Genomic DNA, 25,277 nt, shown 5'->3' with positions numbered 1-25,277 from the left:
CCGCTGTGCCACCCAGGCACCCCTATGAATTTATTTTAAATGTAGAATATCAATAAATAGCTTTACTTTCTTTTAAAAAGAAAGATTTTATTCATTTATTTGAGAGAGAGAGTAAGAGAGCACAAGAGCAGGGTGAGGGGCAGATTGAGCAGATCCCCTGCTGAGCAGGGAGCCTGATATAGGACTCAATCAATCCCAGGACCCTGGGATCATGACCCCAGCCGAAGGCATATGCCTAACCAACTGAGCCACCCAGAGGTCCCAATAAATAGTATTTCTAATGTTGTTACTGAAACTATTATTGGACTCAGGACCAAAAAGTGCTTTCCATTAAGTTCAATGACACAATCCATAAATCCAAGTAAAAGGAGACTGTTTTCCAGCATAAAAACCAGATGCATTTTATTTTCTTACACTCCATCATTCACTCAACAACATGCAAGAGTTTAGTTTAGGTTTATGATAATCCTGCTCAACTGCCTTCCTTTATGTGTTTAGACCACCCTCACCTCCCAGAGGTAAGTATATTCCTTACCACCTACTCAAAGGAATTCAGTACTTTAATCGTGGTACTCTCAGGTGAATGAAATCCACTAAGTAATTTCCTCAGAAAGGTCCTTTGGAAATGGGAAATGTTTTTCTTTTGACCTCACTGTTGATTGATAGTTGATTGAATATATGATTCTAGGTCTAAAATAATTCACCTTGAGTAATTAGAAGAAATTTCATTATCTTTTTGTATTTGTTGTTACTAATTGGAAGTGTGAAAACAACCTGTGCATTTTTCCTTTGTAGGTTTTTGTATTTTCGTTCTTTAGAAGTTTTTAGAATCTTCTTTTTATCCTTAGTGATTCACCAGGACTAAAGTGACCATATAATGCTATTTTTTAATGTAACATGAATTATAGAGGCTGAAAAAAAAAATGTTCCAGGAAGTTACTAATGACCCAGGATCTTTCTAGCTTCCTGTCCTGCACATCATGTTGCTGAGGTTCTTATTCATGGTCACAGGATGGCTGCTACACACTGAGGAATCACTTCTCCATTCTAGGCAGAATTGGGTCATATGGACCCCGACAAGGAAATTTATAAAAGAGTTATTTTTAATTTAAAGTGCACACTTCCACTCTAATCCACTCTAAACAAAATCAGGGTACTTATAATGATGAAGAGAGCAGAATGATCATGGCTTAGAAAACTAGTATCAAATGCTCCATTTGGTGAAAATTATGTAAGACCAATTCAGGGCTTTCAATCAAAAGACCATGTCTTATTAGCACTCGTAAAATTTTTGCCAATTTTTTAAAAGTAACTTCTTCCTCTTCATTTTCTCTAAATTTGATCCCTGAAAATCCTTTTGGTCAGATTTTATGCCTCCCAGATTAAACATCTGTGTCTTTATCTTTTATCTTTTTCATCATTGATTTATGCTCAGCATTCAGAGATATTATCTTGAATTCTTCTTAATTTTACTGAAATCATATATTAGCTGAATGTAATTTTAAATCATATTTTTAATTTCTAAGTTTCTTCTTGGGGCACCTGAGTGACTCAGTTGGTTAAGCATCTGACTCTTGGTTTCGGCTCAGGTCGTGATCTCAGGGCCCTGGGACTGAGCCCTGCATCAGGCTCCCTGTTCATTAGGTAGTCTGCTTGTCTCCCTCTCTCTCTGCGCCCCCCCCCTTGCTCCTATGCATGCTTTCTTTCTAAAATAGCCCTTAAATTAAAAAAAAAAAAAAGTTTCTTCTTGTTTCTTATTTCTTTCTTTTTAATAGTATCTTTTTCTCAGGGCGCCTGGGTGGCACAGCGGTTAAGCGTCTGCCTTCGGCTCAGGGCGTGATCCTGGCGTTATGGGATCGAGCCCCACATCAGGCTCTTCCGCTATGAGCCTGCTTCTTCCTCTCCCACTCCCCCTGCTTGTGTTCCCTCTCTCGCTGGCTGTCTCTATCTCTGTCAAATAAATAAATAAAATCTTTAAAAAAAAATAGTATCTTTTTCTTATTTTATAGATGTAAAATAGTATCTTCTCTACCTTCTCTGAGGACATGAGTTCAAATTTTTTAAGTGTTCTTTGATCTTTATTTCTGCAGGGGTCATTTATTTTGAATGTTTATCTTGGTCTTTCTCTTTTAGGCTGTGAATTTTGCTCCTATTTCTGATAATCCTTGATTACTAATTCATGAAGGAAAATGAAAGGCTGCTTTGCATAAGTAAGAATTATTTCCCAGTAGGACATTCTTTTGAATGGAAAGGCTGATTGGGACCTCTGTTTTGTAACTGGGCCACTCAGTTCATCAGGATTAGCTTCTGATGGCTTTTCTTTTTTCTTTTTCTTTCCTTTTTTTTTTTTTTTTTTTTTTGAGGTATGTGGGTAAAAAATCAGACATTAGCCTAGAAATCTAAAATGTCATAATAAGAAAGAATTTACTCTCTGTGCAAACAACTGCACTGGAAGCCCTAGTTCTTCCTTGGAAATGTGTTCAATTTCTCTAAAAAAAGAATTGTCAACATGGGGGCTGCCAATGGTTCTGTGTGCAGTGGTGGGAAAGGGTTGGAAGGAATCACTGAAGCAGCTACATGACAGACAGAGTTATAGCAATGACTCTGGTTTTACACCCTGCCTCACTCCTACTAGCCAACGCTAAGAAACTTACATCAAGGGACCTCAAGGCTTTCAGCAAGCTGATCAGCCACCGCATTTCCAGAGGTCCACCATGCGCATATTCTGAGCATACTCTATGTCACTTCATCCACAATATGCTTTCGTTGATGGTCCATATCCAAGAGATGGGAGGAAATCTCTAGTCTGCCCTTGGCCATCCCCACTCCTCTCTCTTAATTATTATGGTTTTTTTTTTTTTTTTCCTTAATGGAGTCTCAGAAGAACGGGAAGTTAAGTGCATTTGTTTGGTCTAATATTTAAAATCAGAAACCTTATACATAATATTTTTTTTATTATACAAGTACCTCTAAGCCTAGTACAGAAGTTCAATCTTTGGTGCCCACAATGTTTTATCATGGACAATCCTGAATTGCCTAAATCTTAATTTGGCATCATAAAAATCCCCCAAGCTAGTTTTCTACAGGAAATTTCTGAATTGGAACATTAACTCTATTGATAACAGGCTTATCTTATTTTTGTTTTATGCTAGTGTTTTTCTCACCTATAAATAGACCTGCTAATTTTATTATGTGACTGACCCTTTGGGAAAGTTTATCAACTCTTCCAATTGATTAAACAGTGGCATCACTCAATTCCCTTTTCTTATTGATTTCATGGAAAATTTCCAGAAAGCTTAAATTGGTAAAAGCTGATTATTGGGCTAGAAATGAAAGATTTTCATCTTAAGATACTTAAGATAAAGGAAAACATCTATATGGACCTCTCCGCATGCACTCCACACAGCTGTGTGTGTGTCCTCACCATCATCTTGGGAATTTTTTCATAAGAGCATAAGAACAAACACAGAAAAGATAAAAGCAGGATTTAGTCTAACCCAGCCAACTCTAACTTGCCTGCCAAGTAGATAAAAAGACATGGTGGCCGATTCCCTGGGAAGGCTTGTGCCTGTATCACCATGGAGACACTACTCTGACCATCAAGTAATGGGATTCAGTACAACAAACATAGCTGAATACAGAGATAGAGCTCTAGCACCAGGAGAGTGAGCAAGAGAAGGGGCAGGCTGAGGGAGAAGAAAAGATGCCATGTTGTATGTAAATGTCACCGTGAGAAGAAAGGGGGTTGCAGGCGGTGACTCTGTAGATGGGAAAGACACAGCTGATGACTGGTCACTTGGCTTGGAGCCTTCCTTCCACCTTTAAGGAGCATCCAGGCTCAAAGCAGGAGAGAAATCTTGAGTGGGCTGAGTGTAACATGAAATGAGTGAGTTTACCCAGTATTATGTTTTCACCCACCAGGTGGCTTGGGGGAAGGGAGGGGTATGCAGATATTAAACTAGCTACATTTATTTATTTATTTTTAAAGATTTTATCTACTTATTTGAAAGAGAGAGAGAGAGAGCACACAAGCAGGGGGAGTGGCAGGCAGAGGGAGAGGGAGAAGCAAGCTCCCCGCAGAGCACGGGAGCCTGGTGTGGGACTCAATCCCAGGACCCTGAGATCATGACCTGAGCCAAAGGCAGTTGCTTCAGCAACTGAGCCACCCAGGTGCCCTAAACTAATTACTTTTAAAATATAAGTTACTATTCATACCCTCGGTTTGTGAAGTTTAAAATTCATTCCTACTTTATGTGTAAGCTCACCTGGGATTTTGAAATATCCATACAGAGCATATAACTGCACATAAGCCAATTCTAACCCTGGACTGGAATTTGAAGTAAAATCATCTCCAGGCAAGGCCCAGCAAGAGACAAGAGACTGAGAGGTGGTGAGAATAGAGGAAATGGGCTCTCAGATGCCACCACTGATGTCAGAAACAGGGATGAATTCTAATGAGACTGACTTTGCAAAAGAAGAGCAGAATGCTTAAAATGCCCAGGGAGATCCAAAATGCAATTTTCTCTCTCTCCCTGCATGCTCTCCCTGAACAAGCCCCTCATTGCTCAAGTCCCCAGAAAGCCAGAGTCTTACAAATTTGTGCCTGTCCCTATCTCACTCCTGAACCCCAAGCCCTTTCTATCCCCAGAGTCCCCTCTTCTTACCCCCTTTCTGATCCAGATTTTTGCTAAACTAATGGCTCTGTCTCTAACTATCCTCTGCCTTGCAAATGAAAGCTCTTTTGGTTTTAAGAACTATTATGGACTGGCATTTATAGCTGAGGTTAAAAATAACCCCCACCAGACTGCCTGTAAGATGTGATTTCCTGAGAACCTGCAGGCCTTGGGAATGCAAATCAGAAAAGGATCCATTTGCCACCAACACTTACCAGAGAAAATTGCCATTTGCATCTGCACTCCAGATCCTGGATGGCTACAAATAAATCAGTGGCTCATTCAAACCAGAACCAGGCACAGATTGAAAGTCCTGGTGGAGGTGGATTCGGAAGGAAGAGTGAAAAGGGCACAGCTCTGGAAATTAGGACTGATGAGCCCACGTCACTGCCAAAATAGAAGGCTGGGCAGTGCGTTCCCAGGTATCTAACCCTAGACTGACCCTGAATGTTATGGACAGCATTCCTTCAGCTTAGTGAGTGTGGTTTCCAACTGCTAGCCCTCCTGCCCCACCCAAAGATACATTCCTACACTTTGGTTAACTACACTCTTTCTAAGGTCATCCTTGCCAGTGGCCTGGATACATTTTTAGGCCTAGAGCAAAACAGAAGTGATTTTACTGGGAACATGGTGATATCGTGTGAGAGTAATACCTACCATGAACACAAAGTAGAAATAAGAGTCAAGTTTTATCTTGGTTAGGAAACAGATTTTCCTGAAATCACTTCTCTCCACATGCCTGAATGTGGTAATTCCCTTCCCATCAACCTTTATCTGGCTCCCTAAATATCATTTCATATCATATCATAAAATATGAATTAAAGGATCAAAAACCTGTTTCTTTTAAGATTCTAATCTCTCAAATTCTGAGCTGGTTTCCTTGAAAGGACTGGGTGACCTCTGTTCTGCAGCTTCTCTGGTCTCTATTAAACCTTCCCCACCTTAGCAATGCCACAAAGGTTGTCTGGATTGGTCTAGAAAAAGCTATGCTATCTATGGTACAGAACACATGACCCTAACGTCTTTGTTTTTAGGAAACACACTGAAGTATTGCGGGATGAAGGGGCATCATATCTGCAGCCTCCTCTCAAACAATTCAGAAAAAAAGTAGTATGTATGTATATATATTGAGAGAGACAGAGAAAAGAAGCAATGCAGTAAAATGGCATTATTTGGGCAATCTGGGTGAAGGGTATGCAGGAATCCTTTGTGCTCTTCTTGCAACTTTTCTAGAAGCCTGAAATTTAGTCAAAATAAAAGTCAAAAGAAAGAAAAATTACCTTAGCAGCATGGTGAGCTTTAAAGGAAATAATATCTATGAAAATATGCTCCATAAAGTGCTGTGTAAATGTTTTTAAACTAAAAGTTATACCATTTAAGGTATCCACTTAAATTCATTTTCCTTAAAAATTAAAAAAAGTTTCAATGGCTTAAGAAAACACATACTTATTCCTTGCACATTCAAAACCCTCTGCAGGCCCAAGCACTCCAAGGGTAGCTATTCTCCACACAGTGTCTCAGGGATCCAGGCTGCTTAGAGCTCATGAGCCACCATCACAAACAAGGCCCCAGGGGTCACCTCAGCAGAAGTAACTTGTGGAGTTGTCCCACTTGCTCCCCTGTGCTGTAGGGAGGATGTGTGACACCCTTCCACTCACAGCCCACTGGCCAGAACTAACCGTACAGCCCCAGCTGACTGTAAGGGGGCGGGAGATACAGGGACTGTCATGCCAGATTTTGGAGCGTTCTTGTCTTGGCTCCAGGATCTCCTTGAGCTCCCATTTTCTGCTGAACTAAAAACACTTTCTCTTTCTCAAAAAATGTGAAGAAGGATGGGGCTCAGAGTGTGACTGTTAAATAAAGTGAAATAACCAAAAAAACCACAAAAAATGTGAAGAAGGAAAGGGGGATGAAAGGTACATCTCTTACTCTATTCCTTCCTTTCTCTTCTTATCAGCTTCCCAGTGCCCAACTTGGACTCCCTACCTGACTACCAGTCACATAGAGGAGGTGGCTCTGCATTTTTTAGGGATCACCCAGATTATGCCACCCTTCCTCAGAAATGTAGTGGCTTACACTTGTCAAGATAGAAAATGTTCCTCTTGATCATGGGGATCAAAGACTTGGGGTTTTGATTGGAGAACAAATGAAGACAGCATTAAGGACAAAGAAAGGCAAACAGTAAAGAAGCGGCATTTAAGCATTTTCATGATCCACAAATATTGATCAACGCCCACTTTACACCTAGATTCTTTTCATTTAATATTTGCAACATCTCTTATTTACACCCGTCAAAGTTCTAGCCACCTTAGAACAGACACATTTGAAAATCATAGTACAGAACCAAAGGTATTTGTGAAATGAGAGCAAAGCAATCCCTCTGGGGATCACAGGATATAGACAACATCTCCCTCAAAAAAACCAAGTGCAGAGCACAGACTAATAATGCCCAGCATACAGACAGGGGAGAACAAGCCTCCAAGGAGAGGATAAAGAAAGTGACCTTAAGGCAGGGCCGTAAATGAAGAAAGCACAAGCTCCTTGGGTTTTACTGTATTTATACCCCCAGAGACAGGTGTTTTGTCAGCTCCTGGGGAAGATCTGCATGACCAGGGTCCATGAGCTCACGGGTCACAGCAGCATTTGTCAGCCTCTCAGAATAAGGACAGCTCTATTCCTCCCACCACACACCTTAAAGATCTGGCACCAAAGCAGCCTCCTTGCTTTTTCTGTCACAACCGAAGGCTTAGAGTTCCCTGCACAGAGCTAACCTTCTCCATAATCTCCTGGGCCACTTCTGGAAGCAAATCCATGTGACAGAGCACAGAAGCACACAACACAGTAAGGCCAGTCTTTATTTCCTGCCTCCTTCTGTCCTTCTATTTTTCCATCCCTCCCTCCTTCTCTCCCTCTTTACTTTCCTATTTCCTTCCTTCTTTCTCTCCTTCCCTTCTTCCCTTCCTCCTCCCTCCTTGCCTTCCAATTTTCCTTCCTCTTACCTTTCCATCTTCCTTCCCTCTCTCCTTCCTTCAACAAATTACTTATGGAGAGCCTCACATGTAGCCAGGGACAATCTCCTTAATTTAGAAAATGAGACTTTACTACATTCAACTTAGAAGTAAAAAGCACCTGTTCGCAGATAGATTGCTACAAATACATGGACAGAGACAGAATCCAGCTTCAGTTGGATACTTCTGCCCACCTACCTAAGAAAAAAGAAGAAAAATCCAGGGTTTTTTTATTGCCAGGCAATCCTGGGTAAGACTTTGGGCATGAAGACAGCATGAGGGAAGCACATAAACAGATCCTACTTCCAAGATGTGCAGTGCACCTAGAGTAGAGTTTTAGAAGTTCATTCCTATTTAGAATCTAGAGAAAGGTGAATTCTGCTTAAGGCCCCTCCCCTTCCCCATCTCAGTCCTGAGTGTGGTTCCTCTCTCTGGACCTGCAGCTCTTTTCAGGGGTGGGCCCTCTTCATCTGCTTTACAGCTCCCCGAGGTCCTGTACTGATGTGGAAGACACAAAGTACCCATTTACAGTCTTGCAGTACCTTCATTACCGGCTCCACTTTATCTTGACTGGTCCACTCCACTCAGACACATCAATGACTCTTTTCCCGCACAAAACACACATCGTGGGGCACCTGGGCAGCTCAGTTGGTTAAGTGTCCCACTCTTGAGGACAAACCTCTCCTGAGGTTTCGGCTCAGGTCGTGATCTCAGGGTCTTGACATCAAGCCCTGCATCAGGCTCCATGCTGAGTGTGGAGCCTGCTTGTGATTTGTTCTCTCTTCCTCTCCCCCTCTCCCCACTCATGCATGGACACTCATGTATTCTCTCTCTTTCTAAAATAAATAAATACACCTTACACACACACACACACACACACATACACACACACACATTCATTTTTGGTGCTCCATAATCTCCCCCCCCAATTTTCCCTCACCCCCTTGATAGAGTATATTTGTCATTTTTGTATTCTTTATATGGTCATTATAATTATACATAAATAAACCATATATAATACAAAATTGGAGGTAATTTTGGTTTTAGACTGATTGCCACTCGAAGTTTTGAATCTTTGTGTGTGGCCTGCTCAGCTGTGTGTTTCCGTATCCCAGGAGAAAAGGAAGCAGGCTCATCCAGCCATGAGGGGAGAAACCTGGGTTTGGAGATCTAATTGGTGTCCTCAAGAAACCCATGAAAGTTTTTCAGTTATAGTTTTAGGGTTCAGGCAGGCCTTACACTGACACGCTGGGAAGCACTTTAAAGTCTGACTCAGAGCCACGGAGCTGCAAGCTGCATCCCTCTCCATGCGGGCGCCATATGCCCCAGCTTCTCCTGCCAGCACAGATTTGAAACACTGTCTGCTTGCTCTTACCCACATGAACGTTGGTAGTTATCAGCCCAGGTCTGTCTACCTTTTTCCCATTCTCTCTCCTTCCTCTACCTCTCTCCTCAAATTTCTAGGCAAGAGCAAGATCACCCAACATTCCTGGGAGAGTCATGGGTTTCCCGAAGCCCCCACATCTCTCGGCCTCTGGGTACAGACACACTCAACACTCTGCCACCTCTCCCTCTCTGAGAAGAGGGTCTTCCCAATCATGGGGTGATGCTATAGAATTTTGAAATCCTCTCCCCCCAAAACCCTCTTGCACCAGGTTTATTCAAGGAGCTGGATTCTATGAGGGACTATGAGCAGTGACCTTTTTCTCTCCCCATCACTGCCTTCAGTTTTACTGATTAACAGCCTCTTTTCTAGCCATGAGTATCCTTCCAGGTAGAGCCTGTGGCTTTCCAGACAAGTGGGGAATTAAAATAGCATAATTTCCCGTTAAAAAAAATGTTCCATCCCACCGTAATCAAAACCATTATCTCCCAAATGATTTCAAGGTCTCTCTCCAGCTAAACCTGAGCACAACTCTGCATTCGGCTCCAGCGATAGGGAGGGGTAGGGGGAGATCTCTTTTTCTCACCCTCTTTTCCCACTTGCTCAGCTGCTTCCAGCTCTTGAGAGGAGGCAGAGGGAGAAGGAAGTAGAAAGCACAGGGTCTTACTTAACTAGTGTTTGTATATCTGGCCACTCAGTGTCCTCTGGTTGGCATGAACGCAGATACTGACTGTGGTACGCAGAATGCCAGGAACGAGGATGGCATTGAAAAGCTGGCAAGGAAAGGAATTCTCTACCAGAGCTCTCAGAAGGAACGCAGGCCTGCCGACACCCTGATATTAGCCCAGTAAGACCCAGGTTGCACTCCTGACCTCCAGAACTGTGAGATCAGAAATGTGTTGTTTTAAACCATTAAGTTTTTGGTAATCTATTACAGCAGCAATAGGACACTAATAGGCTGATGCATGGGACTCTTTGTGGGGTTACTTCTCAACCAGGGTCAATTTTTGACAGCCCCCTCCCCAGGGGACATTTGATAATGTCTGGAGATATTTTAGACATAGTTAGATGACTAGGGGGAATCTCAATAGCATCTAGCAGGTGGAAGCCAGAGGTGCCAACTATCCTACAATGCACAGGACAAGCTTCTACAACAAAGAAGTATCAGGTCCAAAATGTCAGTAGTGTCAAGTCTGAAAACCCTGATCTAGAACAAGCAATGAACTCTTTGGCCTCTTGTAATCTCTCTCCTGTCCAGCAGACAGCATCTCTCCCACTTCCAAGAGGGTCCTTTCAAAATAGCTTGAGCCTGATTCACTTCTATGGGAAAGCATTACCCTTCTTTGCTCCACCAAACACTGGCGGTCAGGCAGCACCCACACTGCCCACTGGTTCTCTCTGCTCTGCCATTAGCAGCAACAGTAGGCAGCCTTTTCCCTTCCAGTTTTACTAGGCAGGAGTCAAGCATCAATCTCTAGATTACTATTGCCTTCTAAAAATGGGGCGGTGGCTCTCTACCAGGGGTAATTTTGCCCCCCAGGGAGCGTTTAGTCCTATCTGGAGATATTTTTGGTTGCCACAACTGTGGGAGGTGGGGAGATGCTGCTAGCATCTAGTGGGTGGAGGCCAGGAATGCTGCTGAACATCCTACAGTGTACAGAATAGCCTTTCATGGTGAAGGTTTCACCACCCAACAGGTCAATAGCACTGAGCTTGAGAAGTCCAGCTCCAGGTCCAGGGGAGGCTCTTTGAAGAACACTCTTGCTGTCCGCTCTGATGAGCGACAAGGGCAGGTGGATGAGTAAGATACCCGTCCCCCTTTCTGCCAAGTGTCTTGATTCTGCCACTAATGCCCTGGAATGGCCCACCTCCCTTGTCTTTGTTGGGGAAGGGGAGGACGGCATTCTAGAGAGACAGACAGGAAAGATGCATGATTTCCTCTAACATAAATTCCCTTTGAAGGATCTTCTCTTATGTAGGTTGGAGACAGAAGATGAATTAAGGATTCTGTCTCTAGATTATGTGCTTACTTTTCACGAACTGTATTCCACTTGGAGGGCTTAGCCAACACTTTACGGCCCTCATTTAACATCCTGTTATGCACCTTCTGAAAGATGTTTAGGCATTGAGATTTCCCTGGTAATTCTCAGGGAAGCATTGTAGGCAAGCATTGGCATTAAACAATGAAATAATGCCTTTCATTTTCTGAATATGTCTTTCACACAAATTTGTGGCACTGGAGTAGAGACACTCTAATATCGTCTGTATAAGAGCAAAGATATATACAAATAAAAGAAGAGTGAACAGGGAGCTCAGTGAGGTTTGTGTGCTTCAACCACTCATTCATTAATTCAAATATTCTGCTCAAGTGTTGATTTCCTGTTGAAAGCTTCTCTCATCACAGTATTTAAATAATCCACCATCCCCCTTTGCCCACTTTCTCTGTCTGAACACCCTACTTTTTGTTGTGAGGTAATCCCATGCCATAAAATTCATCCTTTTAAGTACATAATTCAGTGGGTTTTAGTGTATTTACAAGAGTTATGCAACCATCACCACAGTCTAATTCTGGAACACTTTCACTACTCCAAAAGGAAATCCTGTTTCTTTCACAGTTATTCCCTATTTCTCCCTCCCTAATCCCTGTCAACCACAAATCCATATTCTATTTCTATGATTTGGTCTATCCTGAAACTTTTGTATCAGTGGAATCGCGCAATATGTGGCCTTTTGTATCTGGTTTCTTTCACTAAGCATAAATATTTTCAGGGTTTGTCCCAGTTGTAGTATATATCAGTACTTCATTCCTTTTCATGGGTGAATAATATTCCATTAAAAGGATAAACCACATTTTTAATCCATTCATTAGACATTTGGGTGTTTCCCCTTTTTGGCTATCATGAATAATGCTGCTATGAACATTCGTATTCAAGTTTTTGCATGCACATATGCTTTCAATTGTTTTGTCCTACCTAGCAGCAGAATTGCTGAATCATATAGTACCTCTGTTTAACTATTTGAGGAACTGCTGAACTGTTTCTTACAGTGGCTACAACATTTTACATTCACACCAGCAATGGATAAGGGTTCCAATTTATCCAAACTTTGTCAACAATTGTAATTTCTTTAGTTTCGCCATGTTAGTGAGGATGACGTGGTATCTCATCGTACTTTGATTTGCATTTCCCTAATGACTAATGGTGCTGAGTGCTTTTTGCATGACCTTATTGGCCATTTGTATATCTTCTTTGGAAAAAAAAAATCTATTCAGATCCTTTGCCCACTTTTTAAATTGGTCTGTCTTTTTATTGTTGAGTTGTAACAGTTCTTTCTGGATACTAAACTCTTATCAGATATAGGATTTGCAAATATTTTCTCCCATTATGTGATTTGTCTATTCACTTTCTTGATAGTACCTGTTGAAGCACAAAAGTTTTTAAAATTTTGACAAAGTCCAATTTCTCCATTTTTTCATTGTTTATGCTTTAAGTGTCATATCTGGGAATCCACTGCATAGTCCAAGGGCACAAAGATTTATACTTCTGTTTTCTTCCAAGAGTTTAATAGCTTCAAGTCTTACATTTCAGTCTTTGATCCATGTCGAGTTCATTTTTGTATATGCTATGAGGTAGAAGTCTAACTTCATTCTTCAGCACGTAGATATTCTGTTATAGGTGTTCAATTTTGAAAGGACTATTCTCCCCCCATTAAAAAGTCTTGGCACCCTTGAAAATCAATTCTTTACTTTTTTATGGTAGTTATCATCTGAAATTATATCATCTGTTTACTTGTTTATTTTCTGCCCTTCCCAAACTCTCTCACTCCCCTTCCCTTCTTCTCCTCCGCCCCCCCCCAAGCAAAACTAAACTGTAAGATTCATGAAGACAGGAACTTGTCTATTTACTATTTATCACCAGTGCCCTGGACATCGTAGGTACTTATGTATTTGTCGAATAAATAAGATACCAGTTTTGTTTAGAAACAATGTTCATTTTATGTATTTATACCTCCTAAGTGCAGGAACTCATTTAAGAAAAAAAAAAAAAAAAGGTTGGTGAGCACTGGGCCTAAGTGAGCTTTCATCACCATTTCCTAGATTGGATAAGAAGAGCCTAATTAGGCAGGTAACTACCCATTAGTAAAGAGAGAGCCTGAAGAGAAGTTAATAGAAGTCCAAAGGCAAGTGTAAAGGGACCACCCAAGACGCATTACCTGATATTCCAGTAGTGAGCTCAACAAGTGAGGGGCCTTAGGCAATTCTCTTCCCCGCTTAAGGACTGCATTCTCTTACCCCCAACACCAGCTCTTGAGTCACCTGTAGTATTGGTATTCTGGTACTCTGATGTTCCAGAGTCTTTAGAAACAGGCTCTGTAGTCAACTAAAGTTAGTCTATTTAAGCGATATAGTTTTTATTTGCAACTTTTCTTTCAAAAATAAATATTAACAAAAAAGATGCTTTATTAAGACACAATATGAGTTTCCTCATGAAAACTCTCTGGCCATGACCATAACTTTGACCCTGAGTATAAAGATTCAGAGGTCTCCCTAAAAGTGGGTGGGTAAAACTCTTAGCCAACTGCCCAAAATAGAAAAGGTTTTCAAAGGTTTTCTAGAGGCACCTTTTAAAAAGAAAGAACATGCCCGCCCACTAGTGGAAAAATTAAGTAATTGCCCTATTTTCCCAGAAGGATTCCCAGGCTCCACCTTACGGTGAAAACTCAGCTAAGCTTTAGAGCCACCACATAACTGCCCACACAAGACACGCATAGAAGAGGTCACTGAAGACTCCAGGGTCTAAAGAAGCCAAGGACATAAAAGTCTATGGGTGAACATGGAAGAGGTAAGAAAAACAAACCAAGTGCCAGGAGTATAATCAAACTATTTTTCTGACTATGATTATGACCATACCACATAATGCATGCACATATGATATTGGCGACTGTAACTTAAATTCAAAATTGGGGAAAAAAAACAGAATAGAAATATTTTACTTTTAACATTTTTTTTTAAAGATTTTCTTTTTTATTTATTTGAAGAGATAGAGACAGCCAGCAAGAGAGGGAACAAAGCAGGGGGAGTGGGAGAGGAAGAAGCAGGCTCATAGCGGAGGAGCCTGATGTGGGGCTCGATCCCAGAACATCGGGATCACACCCTGAGTCGAAGGCAGACGCTTAACGACTGCGCCACCCAGGCGCCCCACTTTTAACATTTTCTTTCACAACTTGTTAACTTTTGTTTTGGAACAAGAAATCTGTGATTTCTCTTTAGCCTGTCATTGTTAAATCTTGTACCAAGTTCAATGCGAGCACAGAATTCATCCTTGACTGGTAGTCTTGACTAGGAGTGATACTTAGTCTTACTTTAATAACTGAAAAGAGCTGTTCACAAACATAGGCATTTCCAAAGATTTTTAACAGACTTTGCACAATTATTCAGATAGTTGCAGGAGTTTGGTGTTCTGGTATCCCTTGTGCTAAATGTCCAGTCCTGTATCTCAGCGCGGATCACCTTCCACACCGTAGGTATGAAGAGATAAAAAAGCACTGGGCAGGGGGAAGTCATCTTCACAGAGCTGGAATCAACAAGCTACTTCACATGCCGTCAGCTTTCAGTCTAGCAGAATTTCCATCACGGGGTTCAGACCATCAGCTACAGTTCTAGAACTAATTCTAGCACAGAAAAGAGGACCAAATAACACTATGCCAGATAACTTTGTCCATAACGTTTTATAACCACGGTGGATGCCTTTGCAGTGCATTCAAAGTGTTTGCCAATTATGTGATAACAATCTTTGCTGCTTAGCATAAACAGAGATTATTTTTGCCCTCAGTGATGAGGCATGAACTCACCTCAACAGTTCGACACCTCTCCTTAGCTTTGGCATTGGCTGAGCCTCCCAACCTATGTGCAGTGAGCAGACCTCTGTGTTACGTGTCCGAATCATTCAACAGTGCCTGTGACGCTCCGAGGCCCAAGCCCTAGGTGAGATCCAGCTTACAGGTAGTGAGCTCTGTGTCTGTGATGGGTTCCATTTATAACTTCTAGCAGAAAGCAATTCCTGCTGAATAACGCAAATGAGTAGAGGTAAAGTTGTGTCCTTGCATGACTTGCCACATGGAACTTAAGTTTTACTGCACGTCCAATATTAGCGCCATCTATCTCAGGAACATCATCTATATTAAATTGTTTGAAAGTTTCCTCTCTTAGAAAAATGAATTTCTTAATTACTTCCTGGTGTTGTGCCTGTCATGGGCACACTGTCTAAAATATTTTCAGTCATATAAAAATTCTCAAACCCACAGTGAATAAATAGAGCTAATTATTACATCTAAGTATTACTAAATATGTACCCTCATCAGCTGCAAAAGCAAATGTCACAATGTTTAAGACTTTTTTCACACAATTTTTCTTCTTAATTTCCTAACCATATTTCTAGTACATTGAACAACAGTGTTTCTGATTACACTTCTATTCGCACATACTTGTATCTTTTCAGGACCCATGATTTCCATCAAGTTCAAAAGACACTCTTTTACAACTTGCTATCTGTGAAGAATGTCATGTCCTGGGCAGATTTTTCACTGAAATATATAAATACTTACTTTACTAACAACCAAAACAAATCTTGTTGACTCTTCTGTTCTCTTTGCAGCTCATTAGGATTTGATCACATCTTTTCCACAACCCTAGTCTTTGTGCTTATGGTGGTTTGCTTCATAATGGCATCATAATGGCTGTTCTCGTACATTGCGTCCTTTGCCAAATAAGCACATAGGAATAGTCTTCAGTTGACAAAGTGGAAACCTATGACTCTCTACATACATGTTCTTTTTCCTCCTTTTCATAGAGATGTGAGAAATAATTGCTTTTCTAACACTATACAGTAGAAGTGACTTTCACAAGGCAAAAACTGTTTTGCAAACTATTATAACTGTTCTCTGTAATTCAACCTCTGGATCTGATCTCCCTCTACCTGATGGAAGGACATGTCCTCAGTCTTGTCCAGGAAGTCATTCAGTCACTTCCACAGCCGTGTTAAGTGGCAAGGTTCTTGTGGTCCCAGAATTCGACTTAGAGCTCATACCATAAACCATGGAGATAAGTACCGCTCACCCACAGTGGTTCTCAACCTTCCCGTGCTCCCACTGGAATTGCAATGGGGAGCTTCGGAGAGGCCAATGCTTAGCTTTTCTCCAGAAAAATTACTTGGAATCTTTGAGGATGGGACATGGGTACAGATGTTTTTTAAAGCCCCGCAGTGTTAATTCAGGCAATTCTGGCATAGACACAAGGTTGAGAAGGACAGATCTAAAGCAGGCAGCCAAGAATGGGGCTAGATACTGACCTGCAAAGCTTAGCAACAGGTGGCAATGCCAGCCCTACTGTAACCAGCAGCAGCCTCCATCTACACCTAGACTTATCAAAATAGGAGGGAGGGGTGACTGGAATAAATAAGGACTGACTCCAGTGCTGCCACAGAGCCCTCCAGAACACCCACATGCTCCTCACGTGACAGCCAGTACATGATGCCTGGCCCCCAGAGGCACACATGGCCAGATGGTGTCAGGACAGCAGTAGCAACCACAAGAGAATGCGTTTACTGCAGCAGCCAGTAAAATAAAGAGATAAAATAAACCTGTCCCCTCTCCCACACCAGCACTCTAGAAGAAGAAGAAAAAGAAACAGGTGTCCCAGACCCATCGGATTCCCTTCCGATCCAAGCAGAGGGGGTCTCAGCTCAAACTGTACTTGGGTAAAAGGGAGATGGAAACCAAACTGGATTGAATATAAATAACCAAAAAATACTAGAAAAGATGAAATCTGCCCAAGACATCACTGTGGGATGGGAAAGGGAGAGTCAGCAGCACAGAGCTAGACACTATGATTGAAGGAAAGAATCTTGGTCATGTTTATCCTGCTCTGTGAGTTCACACCGCTTTATGAACCAATTATACTTTAGTGTCTCAGTCACACCAGGTTTAAACACTATGATTCCAAGATTTTCTCAGGAATTCTCCCTCCTGTCTTCCAGGAGGTGACATCCATGTTCTGAAGGCATCAAACGGACATGGAAGGAGGTGGGGGGTGGGGACCCTCTTCCATGGCCATTCCTCTGTCCTTGCATTGGTTTCATCTGAACCCAAGCTTGCAAAGCCTCCTGGATAAGACCACACCCCTTTGGAATCCACTAACTCCCTCAGCAAATTTCCAAACCCTTTGTGTGAACACAAGGAAGATTTGGCGGCTGTCTCAAGCATGCCTGGGGAGACTGAGGAGCAATCCTGCAGCCCCACTCTGCCTTTGCCACCCCATGCAGCCCCGTGGCGTTCCCCATACAAGGCAGGACATGGGGTCCCTTTCATGGAGATACTCAGATACTCCAACACGTCCCAGCACTTCTCATCCCTCCCCAACTGGGAAAGCATCCTAGGCTGCATGGCAGTGCTTGAGAGAGAAGGAGAGGAAATGACTCCCCTAATCACATATTCTTCCAAATCTGATCTATCCTACACCTGCACCAAAGTTTTTGAACCCAATAGCCAAGAATATGAAACTTTTGGTCTTTGGTTCCCCCATGAGAGTTTCCCTAAAATAAAGGTGACTCCATTCTAGCACCCCAAATGAGAAATGATCACAGATTAAAAAATGAATTGGCCCCACAATCCCCATTAATATGGCACCTGCTCACCAGCCCCCACTGCTCTTGCCTACTAAGATCCGAGAAAAGCGTGAATGAACACCAACAGAAGATGGTACCAGAACAGCGGAAATCAATTATGTGCAAGAAATTTGGGGAGATATTATTTATCACAAACTTATATAAGTTGAAACAAAATACACAAAAAGATGAGTCTGGTGCATTGGAATTTGTGAAAGCTTCTGATAAATACTACTCTCTATTATTTTTTTAAAGACTATTTTAGAAAGAGAGAGAGCGTGAGTGGGGTAGGGGCAGGGGAGAGGGAGAGAATCTCAAGCAGACTCCCCACTAAGCATGGAGGCCAACACAGGTTCAATCTACAATCCTGAGATCATGACCTGAGCAGAAAATCCAGAGTCCAATGATTAACCAACTGAGCCACCAAGGCACCCCAATACTATTCTCTATTAGTAGAAGTAACAGAAGTTGATTCTCACTGGATATGTAGAACTTGTCAAGGAATCTTCTTGTTTCCCGTTTTTGGCTATTGTGAGTAAAGCTGCTATGAACATTTTTATACAAGTCTCTGTGTTGACATGATCTTTAATTTCTCTAAACAATGTTTTCATAATTTTGCAATACACTGCTTTTTCTGGTGCTATTTTTACACAAATATAATTTAATAATAAAAGGCAATTTTATAATAAAAATAAATCTCTGCCTTTAATTTGACGTAAAATTAATTTGGGGGTGGGAAAACGTATTTTCATCATCTCTGCATTTTTATTATAAAATTTTTAATAGGGCAGGGGTGCCGGGGTGGCTTGGTCAGTTAAGTGTTCGACTCAATTTCCGCTCAGGTCCAGATCCTCAGGGCTGTGAGATCGAGCCCTGTGTTGGGCTCTGTACTCAGTGGGGAGTTTGCTTGAGATTCTCTCTCTCTCCCTCTCCCTCTGCCCCTCATCACCCCTGGTCATGCTGTCTCCCTCTCCGCCTCTCTGAAAGAAATAAATAAATCTTTTTTTTCTTTTAAGTTATAACAGGACCATCACACCGGCATGAAGCCTCAGGGTCAAGAAGAAGCTAGGAGTGGTGGATATTGTGACAAACTGAAAAGTGCACACATACCTTGTTTTAAATGTGCAGCCACTATCCCACTTCAACCAATTTACCATGCAGCCCCCAAATTGCCCAATCTTCTAAATTTTAAAGGACAGATTTTTTTTGTGCATATATGCAATCTCCTAAATTTAAATGTTGACCAATAAGAAGTATTAAGCACAGGTGGGCTAACGCTGTCCAGGATTAGGCTGTATGAGGTAAAACACAACTGCAGGCCAGATTTGCCCCAAGACTCCCTAGTTTCTAGCTAAGATTTTGGTTCTCAATCTGGCTATCAGCAATGAACTATTAGCTTTTTAAAAATACAACTTGCCTGGGCCCTACCTCAGATTCTACCTTGCTAGATCCGGAATGAGTCCTGGGCATCTGCATATTGTTTGAAAATGCCAGGGATCATTGTGCTTTGCAGTTAGTGTGAAGAAGTAGGGAACTAAATTTCAAGTTAACAGTGTTAGGTCACATGTCCAACTTCAACACTGTGCTCAGAACACCCTGTTGCTTTCCCAGGCTAATTTGACCTGTTTCAGGGTTCAAACACTGATGTGCGTATCAGTAAATTATAATTGGTGATACACACGCAAATAATGAAACTGTCACAAGGCAGTTTTTCTCATCTCTAATTAACCCAAAAGGCATCAAATTTTGGCTCTTCTGTGTTTGGGGACAGTATAATAGCTGACCTTTGTGGAAGAAACTTGATTCTAAGTAAAAATGTTCATATAAGAGCTGATAGGAATTTCTTATTCATAAACATCTCCACAAATAAGGTAGAAAAGAAAGGAAGCAGGAGAAGGCAGAGCAAAGGAGCTCTTGCACTTTTACAGACAATTTAGCAGGTAACAGGTCTTGTGAGATGAGTACAAAATGGGGATAGTTAAGATTCCTAACCTGGGACTCTTGCCTGTCAGGTGAATATGGGCTTAAAGTAAAAAGGTAGAAAGATGCTGTGAGAGGAACCTTCTCCAATTTTTTCCAATGAGCTCCTGCGAGCCTGAGGCAAATGGGTCTCTATGAAAAATGGAGACAGCCAGTAACAAGATCCTTTCATCATTTGCATTCCAACCCTCTGACTTTAGTCATGTGGCAAGCAAATGAAGAAAAATTGGACATAACCATTAACTGGGGGGAAAATTACAGTAACATTGAGTGAGGGTCAGAAGGTTGCAGAGCAGGTACTAGTCCTTGGCGTGGAAACCTGAAAGTCAGGGCCAAAGAGAATGGCCACGGTGCGCACAGATGCTACGGAGAGAGACACATCCAGGTTTAAAATTGTCCTCACCTTGGTGGTCTCTGGAGTAGAGTGCCTCACTGGCATCGCTGGGAATGGCTTCATCACGGCCATCCATGGCGCTGAGTGGGCCAGAGGCAAAAGGCTCCCTGTCAGTGACTGCATTCTGCTGATGCTCAGTTTTTCCAGGCTCTTGCTGCAGATCCGGATGATGCTGGAGAATACTTAATGTCTACTGTTCTGGGTCACTTACAACCAAAACACAGTGTTCATACTCTTCAAAGTCACCGTCATGTTCCTGAACTATTTCAACCTTTGGCTTGCTGCCTGGCTCAACATCTTCTATTGTCTTCGAATTGCCAACTTTGCTCACCCTTTGTTCTCCATGATGAAGAGGAAAATCACAGGGCTGATGCCTTGTCTTCTGGGACTGTCACTGCTCATCTCCTTATGCTTCAGCTTTCCCTTCTCTACAGATATCTTCAATGTGTACGTAAATAGTTCCATTCCCATCCCCTCCTCCAACACCACCGAGAAGAAGTACTTCTCTGAGACCAATGTGGTCAACCTGGCTCTTCTCTATAACCTGGGGATCTTCATTCCTCTGACCATGTTCATCTTTGCAGCCACCCTGCTGATCATCTCTCTCAAGAGACACACCCAACACATGGAAAGCAATGCCACTGGCTCCAGGGACCCCAGCACGGAGGCTCACGTGGGGGCCATCAAAGCTATCAGCTACTTTCTCATTCTCTACATTTCCAATGCAGTTGCTCTATTTATTTCTATGTCCAACATCTTCGACATCAACAGTTCCGGGAATATTTTGTGCAAAATCGTCATGGCCGCTTACCCAGCTGGCCACTCAGTGCTACTGATCTTGGGTAACCCTGGGCTGAGGAAAGCCTGGAAGAGGTTTCAGCACTATGTTCATCTTCACCTGTAAGAGCAGACTCCGTGACTGGAACCCAGAGTACCATAGGACCTAGTTCAACCAGTTCTACCTTTCCCCATCTAGATCCCTCTCCTCAGCCATCTTTCCTGCCCTAATCTTGCTCTGACACTTCTCAGGTAACTGGGCCCTTTCATGAATGGGATGCTGAATTTTTAATGTGAGATTCTAAGCAAAAGTAACTAAGAAACTCTAAGATGGATCTGTGAGAGCTTCTCGATCTATGCTCATTCATCTCCTGCCTTGAGCTCCACCCTGTGTCCTCCTCCCCTGAGCCTGAAGGAGAGGATGGCCAGACATCTCCATTTGCCTGGGATGATCTCAGTTTGTGCCTGTTGTCACTGAGCACCCCTTGATTCTCAATGATATCTTGGTCTGGATGAAAAATTACATCATCACCCTACTTTTAAGGCACCCTACGAACCCACAGTGAAGAAAAAGGAGGGCTAGTGATGAGCATAGTATGCAGTCCAAGGGGTAGAACGAAACTGGAATACCTACAGGGGACGAGGGATTCCAGAAAGAAAGGTCACCCAGAATTACCAAGTGCCACAAAGGTTTCAAGGAGAATGGAGGCTGTGTATATTATTAGTGGAGTGACAGGTGGCATTCTGATTGCAGACAATTCCAGAGAAGGTGAGGAAAACAGTGAGGGAGTTTGTAAAGACCAATAATTTCAGGACATTGTCTGGAGAGAAACATGAAATACAGGGTGGCAGGTGGGATGAGTGGATGGTCAACTGAATGCTTCATTTTTCCAAATGGTAGGGGGATGAAGGGAGAAGAGAGGAGGACTGAGGGCAAGGGTGGTGTGTGCAGCCACGGAGAAAATAGGAGGAGTCCAGAGTAAGGAACGTCTGTTTTGCTGTACTCCTGAGTCTGTGGCAGTCCAAGTGTGTCTGCCTCTGGCGTTGGCAGTTCTATGTCTCCTTGAAGTGATGGGTGGTGCATGGGCAGGTGACCAGGGAGGGGCTGTTTGAGAAGAAGGAAAACGTCACACTGCACCGTCACTCTTCAGAATGATGGCATCTGCACTGCCTTACAGGGCTGCGCACAAAATAAGACATTCCACTCCTCGATATCTTGGAACCACAAGGTTAGGAATTTGGGGTTTTCTTGTATTTGGTGCTTTTAAATCAGAATTACTGAGGAAAATGTGAAAAGAAGACTACTGATCATACCAAGGCTCCCAAATGAAAATGTAAGATCAGTAGCAAAGACTAAATGCTGAGCATCTGGGCTCTCAAGCACATTTTTCCGAGAAAGTCCCTTACATCTGTGAACAGCAAAAAATTAAACACACACACACACACACACACACTCACTCACTCACGTACATCTCTTTATAGTTCCAACAGCATAGGATTTATTCAACTAGAAGGGAAAAGATTCATAAAAATACACATTTTTCATAGTTTTCCTGATATTTATTTCTATGACAATTTAAGGCTGGGTTGGTTGTTATGATAAGAAAATCAGATTCTGAAGTGTCATTCCAGCTCCTAAAGAATAGAGAAATATATTTTTCCAATAATACATGCATAGCTATCCACTGAAAAACAGAAAAACAAAATTTAGAGCCATGATGTGATTAATATGAATAATGTCGAGATAACAAACTATATAATCCATCCCCATGCTTATTATGAGGAAATCTGTCATTATTTGCAAAAGCCAAAAGCAGCAGAGAGCTAACAAGAGCTTCAAGGATGATGACATCAATACTCCTAGTTGCCCTCCTTCAACCAGATAAAGTTCCCTCCAGTTCCCCCTTCCTTCCTTCCTTCCTTCCTTCCTTCCTTCCTTCCTTCCTTCCTTCCTTCCTTCCTTCTCTTTTTCTTTCTTTCTGTACAACCCACCTAAATTTCCGTAATGGGCCAAAACATCCTATCTTTAAATTGGTTGGCTTTAGTCAGAAATCAGAAATCCATGGGGACCTGGGTGGCTCAGTTGTTAAGCGTCTGCCTTTGGCTCAGGGCATGATCCCGGGGTCCTGGGATCAAGCCCCGCATTAGGCTCCTCCACTGGGAGCCTGCTTCTTCCACTCCCACTCCCCCTGCTTGTGTTCCCTCTCTTGCTGTCTGACTCTCTCTATGTCGAATAAATAAATATTAAAAAAAAAGAAAAAGAAAGAAAGAAAGAAAGAAAGAAAGAAAGAAAGAAAGAAAGAAAGAAAGAAAGAAAAGAAATCAGAAATCCTGGGATGCCTGGGTGTCTCAAGTTGGTTAAGTGTCAGCTCAGGTCATGATCTCAGGGTCCTGGAATCAAGCCCCTTGATTGGGCTCCCTGTTCAGTGAGGAGTCTGCTTCTCCCTTTCCCTCTGGCCCTCCCTGCTGCTCATGCTCTGTCTCTCTCTCTCTCTCACTCTCACTCTCAAATAAATAAAATCTTAAAAAAGAAAAGAAATCAGAAGTCCTAAAGGATCTACAAAGTCTACATGACAGCCCTGTACCCTGAGAGAGGTTTGGAAGTTACAGTGTGAAGAGTTCCTTTACCCACAAAGTCACTCTGGACATTCATCCGCCATGTGGAACAGCAGGGGGATTTTGGTTGTCATAGGACTCCTGTGTGGAAGGCCCAGTAAGGGGCGTGGTGTCGCAAACCTGGTCGAGTCCTGGAGAAGGAAGACTAGAGTAGCAGCCAGGGCCAATCTAAGAGCTGGGATTTCAGAGGCACGGAATTGTCCCACAATTCCACACGATCTTTGCCTCCTAACGCCTCAGTGTCTGCTAATTCCACTGTGGTTCCTGCTTTTCTGGGAGTGGACTCTGCAGGATTCTCTCGTATTCTTCTCTCACACATTCTTAACTTTGGCAGAAACTTCTATTGAGTAAGGGAAAAGGAACTGCACATTCAATAACCGATGAATCTTCAGTTGGGGGGAGGAGAGCCGGAAACCAAGGGAAGAAATCTGGAAGAATGGGAAGAAAGAGATGCTGAGAGTCCCATTCTGCTCCTGTTTCCCTCTTCCCTCTGGACAGAGGTGGACTCCTTAGAAGAGAAGTGAGAGGAATGGAAATTCCTTACGTGCTCAGAAAGCTTGGTTTGCGGGAGAAGGAGGAAGGATAAACAAGCTGGGGCATCAGTCCTTAGTGTTGGAAGGCTGAGGGAGCTCTCTGGACCCCTTCGCTGGACTGGGAACAGCTTGCCTCAGATAGCAGAGGAGAAAATCAGAGGAAAATGCTCATCTCCATGTCCTTTGAGGAGAGGTAACATGTTACGTGGTTAGAAACTTCTACTGGTGGAAGCAGGACAGAAGCATTTTAGAGCCTGGGGCAAGGTCCAGAAGGGGCAGGCTGGGGTAGAAAAGAGCAGGGGTTAGCACAAGAGGTATGGGGTGGAAGGCTGGAGCAGAAGGATCAGGAAAGGGAAGGGGTGAAGGTGCTGAGTGCTTGGCCAGGCTAGTTGGGAGAAGCACTCTACTTATAGCTCCTGCCTGACCCTTGGGAGTGATTCCTGCAAGCACAAAAGTTCTTCCAAGAGCTTTCCAGAGGAACATTTCTGGGCAGGGTCCTTCACAGTTAGCATATCGTACTGCACAGGTGCTCTGTGTTTGTGAAGTTAGCCTGTCAACCAGCCTCACCGAGAGGGAAATGGATTTTTTGTAAAGTTTCTTGTTTGTCTCTCATTTGGTTTTCCTTATTTTTTTAGCAAAGTGTTTTATAAATGTTCTGCCCTCTCTCAGTAGTGTCAGGAGAAAATAAAAGTGGTTTTGAAAACAGCTGAAAAGAAAAAGAATCAACAATCCCCTGGGTGGGGTTGGGTTCGGCTGTGGCAGCAGCAGTGAAGGTGACCCAAAGAAAGAACTCCAAGGTGGACCATTCCTGGGAAAATCTCACCTTGGGGCAGCTGCCCCCTCCCCTCCTGCCATGCAGTTCCTAGAGTCACAATGACTACAGTTTGGGTCTGGGCTCTGCTACTTCCTGGTGTTTGATGCAGGCATGTTGTTGTACCTTTCTGAACCTCAGTTTCTGTATTTGTAAAATGGGAATAATGATAATAACAACTCCCTCCTAGGATTATCTATCTCACCCTAAGAAATGAGTGAGATAAAACACACCATAAGCTCTCAATAAATGGTAGCTGTTACTGCTCTAAAGGGAAGGGATGCGAGGCCAAGAGACCAGGAGGCTAGAATGAGGACATTTAGAACAGGCCATATGTGAAAAGGCCCAGACTGGGCTGGAGGAGCACAGAGGGCTTAGCCTGTCCCACAGACTCAGGGGCAAAATGTGGCGCAACCCCATACAGCTCATCAACCCAAGCAG

The 25,277-nt window shown here is 42.7% G+C and overlaps 1 protein-coding gene across 1 annotated transcript; it reads left to right on the top strand.

Annotated features, from left to right (window-relative positions):
• Positions 1–20,046: 20,046 nt before the first annotated feature.
• Positions 20,047–21,003, top strand: TAS2R40 (taste 2 receptor member 40). The gene is given in 1 exon segment (XM_045793626.1): positions 20,047–21,003. A coding segment is annotated over 1 exon segment (957 nt).
• The last annotated feature ends 4,274 nt before the right edge of the window (positions 21,004–25,277 follow it).

This window comes from Ursus americanus, chromosome 3 (assembly GCF_024610735.1).
Source record: "Ursus americanus isolate L20-20 chromosome 3, mUrsAme1.1.p, whole genome shotgun sequence".
Classification (NCBI taxonomy): domain Eukaryota; kingdom Metazoa; phylum Chordata; class Mammalia; order Carnivora; family Ursidae; genus Ursus; species Ursus americanus.
This window is presented reverse-complemented; position numbering and strand designations above follow the sequence as displayed.